This window comes from Miniopterus schreibersii (assembly GCF_964146895.1).
Source record: "Miniopterus schreibersii genome assembly, chromosome: 9".
Lineage (NCBI taxonomy): Eukaryota > Metazoa > Chordata > Mammalia > Chiroptera > Miniopteridae > Miniopterus > Miniopterus schreibersii.
The window spans coordinates 67,885,383-67,896,632 of NC_138118.1; the positions used below are offsets into that span (position 1 = coordinate 67,885,383).

General features: G+C 38.6%; 1 protein-coding gene across 1 annotated transcript in view; it reads right to left on the reverse strand.

Moving 5' to 3' along the window:
* The window catches only part of MEOX2 (mesenchyme homeobox 2), a 58,358-nt gene extending 48,006 nt beyond the window's left edge, over nt 1–10,352 (reverse strand). The window contains exon 1 of the mRNA XM_081147930.1: nt 9,423–10,352. Coding sequence (XP_081004056.1) covers nt 9,423–9,936 — 514 coding nt within the window. The 5' untranslated portion in view covers nt 9,937–10,352. The remainder of the gene's footprint in view (nt 1–9,422) is intronic.
* Between the last annotated feature and the right edge of the window lie 898 nt (nt 10,353–11,250).

Consider the following 11,250-nt stretch of genomic DNA (forward strand, 5'->3'; position numbering starts at 1 on the left):
TAATACACTATTTGATTCTCCTATTTATGTAAAAGCAACTGCCACGGACCATCACCATAATAATTTAAAACATCTCTGAAATACGTTTCTGAATTGCCCACATTGAACAGTGGGTGCAAGAGAGGTGACTAAGCTAAGCAGAGTGAAACAAACTAATCACTCAGAACTCGAAACTCGGGTGAGTGTTGCTTTTCTCTCTGGTCTCAACTTACACAATGATTCTCAACAATTTGTTAAATATAAATAAATACACAAACAAGTAAATAATTTTCTTTGGAAAACTAGATGATCGCCAAACTAAAATGGTTTTTATGCATATCATGTGGGATATAATGCATTTTTAGTTTTAGTGGTATTTGCATATTTGCCATTCATGAGGGTCTCCAAATGGAACCACCAGAAATAACAAAGAGCTACAATACGTAAAGTCCTTCTGCAATAAAATTTATAGCACAGCAGACAAATGTCACGCCCAACCTCCAAGTTAACAGCTGAAACAGAGCCCTAAAATTTTACTGTCATATTTAAATCCCTTCGGTTTAAGTTCTATTCCCTCTTGACTAAATGCCCCTTTATCCATACCTCATGAAAACAGGTGTTTGTCCGAGAAGTGGCAGGATATATCTAGGAAAGAAGGTTGGAGATGCCCAAGCAAAAGAGGCTACGGAATGGGAATCTTGAGGGTGAATAAGTGAAGGCAACTTGAGCCTTTTATACAACTTGGTCTAGAACTCACCCTATACTTCAAGAAAACAACATGCTACTTACAATTCTAGGGGCAGTTGCAGATTATTTTAAATCTTTAACAATCTTTTAAGCAAGCAACATTTTCTATAGCACTATTAGTAGTAAAATACAAATAAACAGGCAACATAGAAAATTGTTTTCAGATGTTGCACACCCACAACATAATTGCACCTACTTCGATACATGACAAAAATAACACCTACTGAGCCAAACACTGCTCTAAGTGACTTGTGTTTATTAACTCACTATAATTTTTAGGAAACTAAGGTACAGAGAAGTTAAATCAAAGTTTGTAAAAGACAGAGTAAGACGCTGTGTTCTCCTAGATCTACTCTGGCCACTGCTCTGAGGACTGTCTGTATTCCTTTAGGTTGACTTCTCTGGCTTTCATCTACTGGGCCTCCTGTGCTCGGCTTCTTTGTCTTCTGATGACATGTGGCCAATGGGAGGGAACAGAAGGCGACTGGAAAGCATGAAGATAGATTACTGGACTGATATTTGGTATCAGCTGCAATTCTCCACCTGAGGTCCCAACTTTCCCAGGAGGCTTCTCTCCTGTGCCTCTCACTGGATTCTGGATTCGTATAAAAGCTCCCTCTACTTGCCCCCTCAGGTTTAGAGACATTAATGTTTTCTACTTGTGGGCAGGCCCTGAGTGACTTACCATTTCCTGTTGATTCCCTACATGCTGCCCATCATCAAATAGTCATAATCAAACTCTCTTAAATTATACCTTTGAATGGGCCATCTGTTTTCTTGTGTGATAGGATGACTAAGAAATAAGATCTATCCTTTATGATGTATCAACTAATAGCTAAATATGCAAAAAAAGTGTTGCTGCTTCTTTTAATATTCCCAAGATCTGGATATCCAAGAATAAGTTTGGTAAATAAAGCTCTATTTCCAGGAACAAAGAATAGTTCTGGAAGAAAAGGTATCTATAAGTCCCTGAATTTTGAAGGTAGACATGCAAAAGATGGTAATTCTAGAAATGTGAATGGCAGCAGGCCGTCAGATTTGGATGCCTAACCTGAGGCTTTCCTGTCATTTCGATCTGTCCCAATAGTTTACATCTACATGCTGTTTAGTTTAATGCCTGCAGCCCCATTTATATTTCAAATAAGAAAAAGAAATATTCCAAAGTAAACACAGTTTGCACCTGTAGTTGCACAGATTTTAATTGTGAAAAGCAGCAAACACACTGAGAGCCCATTTTACTCTTGAAAAATATTAACTGCAGAGAGATGTCACTTAATTTCAATCTATTCAGTTAGTAGTAAAGTTCTCTTTAGGTTTTTCTTAAAATGTAAAAGCCACTGTCCAAATTATTGGTTTCCTACAAAATCAAATCTACATTTTATGTATTTAGTGCCCACTAAGGTTTTGATGGCGCAATTCTATTTTACCGAACCACGTGATTTTACCATCAAAATAAAATCATCCATCTGCAAAATTTACTTGGTTTTCATTGTTCATTTCATAAGTCACTACCATTTTATTTTTTTCTGCTAATAAGACTACAGCTCAGTTTAGTTTGCTCCTTCTTTAAGAGGCTAAGAAAAACCATCCAAAAGTTTACTGTGCAGTCCAGGCAGTGTGAGAAGCCATCTCTACAGACACTGAGCACATTTCACCACTACATTTGCAAATAACTATCACTTTGCAGAAATAAGGTCTTATTTGGGTGTCATTTCTGGCAAAGCTTTAAGGCTGTATTTTTCAAAGAGCAAAATTCCAGGCCTTCAAAATTCTACTGGCATCCACCAGCCTAAGCTGGACCCGCCTCTAGGTTTCCGCGGAGCCTGAGAAATGACTTCATCTTAATCATTTTCTTGCCCACAGTCATGTAAGATAACTGGAGATTTTTTTTATATAGTATTATGGGAATCTCTTGAAATGTGTGGAGAGTAATGAGCTAAAGGGGGGGAAACAGAAAACCAAAACTGCAGGGGAGTTGGCAGGTTTGACTTTAGTGACTATCAATGATTACCAGCTTCAACCCGTTGGACTCTCCACACAGCTGTATATGCTCCAAGCCTAATATTTTATTTTGCAGCTGGAATATAGAATATCACGTTGCAGTGTTTAAGGTGGATGCTCTAGTTCAAAGGTTCAGTTATCAAGTAATTAAATTTGGAATTCTATCTACTAGTGTGTGTATCTCTACATAAACTGATTATTTAAAAGTGTGCTTTTAAGTATAGATGCCATGTCCTCGTTAATTCAAAGCTCCCCTTTTTACCTTTCTAAAACACAGGAGAAACTAAAAGCTATAAAAAAGAAACACGTTATACTCATAATTTCAATCAGTATACCTGTCTAAGCTTCCAGAAACATAGCTACAATATGTTAGAAAGAAAACTTATGGAAACAAACAATAGGATTTTTATATACGTTTAAAACTTTTGAATTAAATTTATTCTGTGAAATTTTGAAGAGAAACAATTTTTGAATTCAAATATTTAATCAAAACTCCGTTTTACTACTGAAAGTATTACCTAGTAAACACGTTATATTTGTAATAAAAGTAAAACCTCCAAGGATGTAAGAATTAAGTCACCAAAAATACACAAATATTTAGAATTATTAAATGTTTAAAAAATGCTGGCTTTTAATAGTATAGCAATATCATATAGGCTAAAGATCTAACTTATTAGTTTTAAATCTATATAGTATAGAGAGAGCGTGATTATTTTTTACAGAATTTTCCTCTCATTCATACAAACCCTTTCCAAAAATGTATACATACAATACAGATTTTACCTGATTATTCTTGCTCATATGCACATGTAAGAGACCGAGAACATATCATAAAATATTTTCAAAATCTTATAAAAACAAATACTCCAATACATAGTACCAAAATTATAGACAGTAACATGCATAAATTCAGAAATATTATAGTGCTGTGGAAAATGTACAATTATAAATGAAGGCTTCATAAATAATGGATTACTTTTTTATTACATATTTAAAATGCCAAATATAAAGGAAAAATAATTGACCCATTCAATCACATGTGAACGTTTACTCTTACCAAGTATCTTTCTGATCATTTAGTAAAAATATACTAAAGGGTTTAAGTAGAAATGCTCTGAAATATAAAATCCATGTCCAAAATTTATACAAATCATTCAACAGATATGTTATTGATTATTTTGTATCATAAAATGCTATCTAAGGTAACTTAAAGTGAAAATAAATCCCTCACACTTTTATAAAGTAACTGGAAAACCATAGAGAAAAGGTCATCAGATTTAAATTAATTCTGCCTCAACATAGGTAATGCAAATGGAAGACTGAGGCGGAATGACCTTTCCCACTGTAAGTTTTACGCCATGAGAGAAATAAAACATTCTGCAAAGTTTTATCCAGTTGGATTTTGAACCTCACCGATGACTGATTGAGAAGTAGTGTAGAGTGTTGTAAGTAACCTTTCTTGATTGTGTTACTCCATGTTTACTTGGGGATTTCAGGTCAATACAACTATTCCAAGAAATAGTTGTAAGAGCATAATAACAAAAATAGAAAAAATGTTAGTGCTTCATTTATTTTACAACCTTAACAGAAAGGTTATTAGTGACGACTAAACCATATTAACAACTAAAACACTTAATATAGAGAAATAAGTGGCGACAATAAAATGTGCTTTGTTGCTTAAATATGTTAAATAGGAAATACAAGCATACTTACCTCAATTTCTAATTTGTGGACTTTGGTCTTGGTTTGTGTCTCATCTTTATTATTTATTTATTCATTTATTTTAATAAACTTTTGGAATCAGTCACCAATACCAAAACCCAGGAAATGTAATTTAACTGGCAACTCAAGAATTAATCTTTCTTATTTATGATTATAATCAAAGAGGTAAAAATGCTACTCCTGATAGTCTCACTTCATGTGCTAATATATTTTACCCACAGAATATTTTATAATAAAAAACAATATGACAAAAATACAGAAAATTTGAGATAGAAAAATCACTCACAGTTAATAACTCAACAATACTAAGGAATTCCTATGTGTATTTTATTTTCTAATATTTTTCCATCTTTGGAATTTATCATTCATAGATGTTTGTAATCATTGTAGCAATGCCTAGAAAAGAGACACATTCTGAAATTTTAGAAATAAATGATGGAAGTGAACAGAGTCAAAACTAAAATATATTGTTGCATTATTTTCTTTTTTCTCATTTGAAATGAAAATCTACAAAGCTCTCAAATCATTGTTTTGTATTTCTGGCTGCCATTTTTAATATGGTAAATGAATAAAACTGGCACCATTACCAGGCCAAGTATAGGTAATAGATTTATATGTGAGGATTTCTTACATAATTCAGCTGTTAATTAATCCATAAGGTTATTTCTCAAATGATTAAAAAAAGCTAATTCCAATAAATATGGACTTTGTCTCCCAAATTTCCCTGAATCTAAGGGAAGGAGTTGATTTCTCTGCCATTTCATTTTTGTTTAAAGTTAATTTCTTAAGCTCTTTATGTTATACAACAAATATTGTAAGCTACTATAAATTCCAACGCGGTGATGAAGAGTCTATGTTTTTAAACACGGAGGAAAACACATATATTTTAATGCTTAAAATATATTTAATTTTTTTTATTAAGGTAAGCTTGCAGGATGCCAACATAGTGGTTTCTATTGATAATTACTTTAAACAAAGATTAAAATATTCAATATTTAGTACTGAGTTTTAACCCAAATGAAAGTTTTAGAAGTGCCATGCCTTATATTAAATGCTTTTCCTTTTCAAATAAACTATAAATATATTTACACAGAACATGAAACTATTTGTATTTTGATTTGCATCCTTCCTCCCATTTATTGCTGACTTTCAACAATAAAGCACCTTAATGCTGCTCTTTCTTCTGCGTGTAATCATTTGAGAACACGCATGTAAGTCAATGGTGCTTAGATCTTTTCATGTCAATTTACCATTTAAAAATGCTCATATCTAAAATTAATCTACCACTCTAAGAAAAAGACTAAAAGTGATATCCATAAGTTGGAGGCATTTAATTTGTTCAATATTTTCCTATGATTACCAAGCTCCAATAGATTATTTTTAAACTTCTAAAACAAATGTTTTTAAAAAACACACACATAATCCAGTAACACAGAGATGAATGATAAAGTGACTTTTTTTCCTTTTAGAAAACATAATGATTGACATATCTAGAAAAAGTTACAATATAATACCAGAGTTGGGGTGGGTAAGAATTACTCTATATTTAAACTTCCAGTTTTTTAATGTCATTCTTGTCATTCTGCATAGTCAGGCATATAGACAGACATAATTTGACAATAAATATTTTATGATCTTGTAGCTATAAATAAAATATTTGCCATTTTACAAGAATCTAATATGATTCAAAACCCTGTAAAATCCACATCCCCAAATCACTCCCTTTTAATATAATTTTTATTTTTTATAAACTATGTACTTGTATCCATTCAATTAATTTGAATAGAAAATATTTACATATTTATATTGTGTATTATCTGTATAAAAATTAAACTTAAATTGATTAATATATTTTGGTTATTTTATCTGCAAGTGGGCATTTTATACCTATTACTACATCGCTTGGCAAACAATCAAATGTAATTGAAGCCAAGTAATTCACCCTATTTATAGACTTTTTTTCAGAATCACCTGCTTTGTATAGATTGTTTTAAGTACAGTTGTAAAGTTTCGATTTTTAAGAGTTCCTTTGAAGAGGTGGCAGATGTTGGCTTTGCTAATAACACTGGAAAGCCGAGCAGGTTCAGAGTTACAAAAATGTTTAACTCGTATAAAAAATAACAGTGTGCTTTTCTATTAAACTTGGTTATTTTCAACTGTCAATAAACTATAATGGAAGAATAAAGTCTCTTAAATATTTGTTTCTAGATCCTTAAGCTTCTTGAGTTCGTAAATGTGTGTGTTTGGGATGGGAAATGCATGTAAATGCATGCTGGTAAGTGTTACATAGGGTAGTTTTAGCATCACTACCATGGACAAAATTCGGGTTGTTTTTCAATATTTTCTGGTGCTTAAAATCCTATTAAAATTCCACACAGTCATGCACACATACACAATATCTGGGTATCAGATGCAAGGATATAGAATTTGGTTTCGACTTTGCCCTGGATTTATGTACTGCATTTATTCTGAACTATAAATACAGAGTAATTATAAACTGCCTAACAAAATATAGATGGTCTCTATTAGAAATGATGTAATTCTCATCTAATATAATTTTAAAATTTCAATAGTCCAGAAATTAATTTTATTTTATTTTTGGAAATCATGAAATAACAAAACTGTGTTATAAGCAGTAAGAGATATGTGTTACTAATATACCAGAATTATAGTGATTTTCTACATCACTTTAATTTTTGCTACATCAAGATGCCCTTACAATACTATAAAACGGAATAGCTGTGAACATAAATGATGGAAGATCAAATGCAATATTATCACAGGAGAAAGATATCATGAACTTAAATCTATCTAAAGATCCAGTAAATATAAATGAACTCAAATGGTAAAATTACCAAATTAAATTTTATTTTCAAAGAGTATACATATATTTAACTGGAAATTATTGTGATATTTCCTTTTAATTAGTCAAAATTTCTTTCAAAATATCCCATCAAAGAAAATGCTCATTCTAACTCCCCAGGGATTCTATCCTTGGTGATGACTAATTGTATTTCCCACTTAAGATATAATCTATCAATACTTTATGTAGCTGATGTTAACTTTTGTGTTTGTTTATTTTTCCAGCACTCTATTAGCTTCAACATGTAAAAATAAACTAATTTTGTTATATGGTTATTTTCCACCAAAGGAGAGTAGAACTAGTAATATAACCAATTTTCTTAAGAAAGTTGTTAATGAGATAATTTAAGGGAACCAGTTCTTAGATCCCACGTTCTCTGTTTCCTCCCAACCCAAATAACCTATGTCTGTGTGAAAATTCCGTTTGCCCTAAGAAACTTAGGTGCAGTGGTTTAAGTTCAGGAAACATAAGGAACAACAATCTCTCACACAGATTTCTCATTGCGGAAAGTGAAGTGAACAGCAAGAGCTTCTGGTAATTGCAAAAGTGAGTTGACAAATCTGAACTGGGATCTGTTTCCAAAAAAAGTTACATCGATATCCAATGCTGTGTCTATGAAAAGATCGCCGCATTCTAAAATTGGCTTCTTCTAGCATGAAGATGGAAACCTTCTTGCTATGATTAACCTTTTAACTCCGTCTTGAGAGTTTCACTTATGGTTAGTAAAATCCATTAGAAATGAGTGATACTACTGGTAACTTTCTTAGATATAAGCTAATTTGTGATCGAGCATTAAAAGTTTACCCGTGACTTGGAAAGTAAAAGATTTCCCATAACTCCTGCTGAATAACAATTTATAGCACTGCTGCAAAGGAACACAAAATAATGCTGCGCAATCATTGTCATTTACATGGGATCTTACCTAAAGCATTATAAAAGATACACATTTCTCCAGTCCTCCAAACCAATATCTGGAATTACCTTCTAGAGCTGTTAAACCACTTCCTCAAAGGTAGAAAATATGTAAATATTATATCAAACCAATGACGCTTTCCAAAAAGATGGAACGCAGGTTGAGGCGCTCTAGCTAAGGAAGAAAACTCACAACTCGCTTAATTGTACAGCATCCTTTAAGGGCTTCGAGGAGCTGCCTGAAAAACTTTAGTTTCTCTGGATTGTTGCAATTTACTTGACAGGCTGAGCCTTCAAGCATCCCCCTTTGCCTGGCTGCTCAGCTCACCCCCACTAAGACCAGCGCCTCCTGTGCGCACCCTGCCCTGCAAGCGTCTGGGATGCAGCGAGCCAGAACCACTGGGGTTACTTTGTTTCCAGTACTTGTCTCCGATAATTCTCAACTGGAGGAGGGTATTACTTTCCTGTTTTGAAACTGGGGTTCTCTCTTTAGATTAGCGCCACAACTATCATTAAGACTCGTATTTCTTCAAGAGCCTGAGCATGTCTTTATTAACAATTTTCTGACCCATTCCTTAAAATTCTCTGAATTCCTAGATTCTATCTTCTTCCTCAAGAAAGGGAAATGTTTACCATTTGGAAAAGGGTGCTATTTAAAGAGCTCTGAAATCAGAATAAAAAAACAAAACCCACTAAAACTTTTTTTTTCTTTCTCATACGCTCTGCCAAGTTCCACTGCAAGTTCCAAATGTTGTGCAATAATTTGGAAATCCAGTTAATGATGGGAAAAATCGAGCCACTCGGAGCCGGGAACTTGGGAGGGGAAAAAGTCAAGGAGCGGCAGCCTCACGCACGCCCGGCGAGCGCCGCGTCCCCGGCTGCGCTGCCCTCCCCAGCGCTCAGATGGCAGGTCACGCTTCGCAATCGATTTCACATACTGTCACTTGTCCTCTTTATTCTCAACCCTCTGGTAAACTAGTTTGAACCTTGGAGAGCTTAGTGCTCTTGGCTACAGTTGTGCCCTCTCAGAAACACGTGTCCCCGAATAACAGGACCAAGGCAGCCCCCGCGGAATTTGGCGGCGGGGAGCCAGAGAGGGCAAGACCTGTGCCATCTTCCCCGCCGCCTCACCGTGGCGAGGGTGTCCTCCCCGGCATCTCCCCGCCCCTTTCGCCCAGGGTGCTCGGCGCGCCCTTACCTGAGCTATCGCTTTTTCTCTTGCCGCCACTTCTCTTCTCCGCCTCCGCGGGTGACAGCGCCTGGCGCCCGTAGTCCCCCGGCGCGCACGCGGCCCCGGTTGGGGTGCTGGAGCCCAAGCTGGAAGAGTTGGAACACAAGACCGGCGGGCTGCTGCCCATCTCCGGGGGCCCTCCCGAGTCCGGCTGGAGGCAGAGGCTGTGCCGAGCCGCGCTCGGCGGGGAGGACATCTGCGGGAGGTGCCAGTTGGTTTGCAGAGCTTGGTGCTGCTGCTGCTGATGGTGGTGGTGGTGATGGTGGTGGTGGTGGTGGTGCCCCCTGTGATGCTGGCTGGCAAACATGCCCTCCTCGTTGGGGTATCCCGCGATTATGCAAGACGAGGAAGAAGTGGAGAGCTCGGGGTAGGACATATGGTCAGATCTTCCATGGAGGGCGAGAGAGGACTGGGAGAACGGGTGCAAGCCTTGCGCGGTGGCGTGGGGGCTGCGCAGGCAGCCAAAGAGCGGGTGTTCCATAGCATGCAAGTCTTGGGTTCCAGGCAGAAGACTTCGCGACGGCTGCAAACGCCACCACCCCTCTGTCACTTTTCACTGGAAACCGTGTGACTTTTTCCCCTCCCCAAGCAATAGCCGCTCCCGTTTCTGCAGAGTTTGGATAATCCCGGTCCTGAGCCCTAGCGGCCAGTCTCCTTTACATATAAACACTCTGACCTGGAGGAGCTTCCCTCCGAGCTACTCAAATGTCAAGAGTAGGAGAGGTTGAAGCCAAAAGAAGGTGGTCCCAAAGAACTGCTTTCAGGGGGAAACGGCTCTGAGAGGTTATAAATAGAGTGTAATGTGAGCTGGGGGCTGGCTTAAGAGCCCAGCGCTGACCACATGCAAACTCGCTCCAAAACTCCCGCTCAGTCTGCGCCACGCGCTTCCACTTCCACTTCCTAAAGCCGCTGGACGCACACAGCGCGCCCACGCCCGCCCGCCCCTGCCGGCCGCCAGGGCTGCGAGCCGCGCGGCGCGCCCCGCGCGTAAACCCGAGCCCTGGCCCGCAGCGCTCTCCCCGCCCCGCGCCTGCCGCTGAGGCGCAGCGCCGCGCTCCCGCCAGACCTCACCCGCACCCCGCGTCCCGCCCGCTCGGGAAAGGGGTCTTGTTAGTGCCACTTGGGCATTGCCACCTGCAGGAAAGCTAGAGCTGCGCCCCGCTCTTGAGGAACACGAGAGGAACACCAGCTTAGTTAAGGAGAAAGATCGGAGCTAGTTTGGCGCGCGCTCCGAGAAGTTTTTTCAAACTTCTCATCTCCCCTTGCCCCGGGCGCAGTGGCCGCCTAGCTTTTTGCAGCTGGCGTCTGTGGGTGCGCTGTTAGTGGGCTCGGACGCCAGGTCCCAGGTTGCAGGGATGCGCCCCGCGGATGGGAAGGGGCCATTCTGGGTGCAGAAAGGAGACCTGTTGGGGTGGGTGGGAGGAGAGCAAGGGGCTGTGACAGTTGCAGATGCCCAGCCCTGGCATCCTCACCTGCGGTGCGTGGTGGGGTCTCTTGTCCCCTGCTTTCCGCAAACGCCCTCTCCCTTACTTTCCTGGTCCCAGCGAATTGCCACCAAGAACTTTTCCTGGGTCAGGAATATTCCGAAGCGATTTTGACCCGGTCCCAAGTGATGTGTAGGTTGCACGCACACCTCGGCTTTCCCCTCAGGAGCCAGCCCATCTCTCCTCATTTCCATCCAGAAATCAATCTTCTCCCGCTCAAAAGCAAATCGGCTAGGAGCACCCCCTCCCCCACCCCGGCCGTGGCCCATTTAATAAGAAATGTTACACTGCGACATCCCCGGAGTTCACTA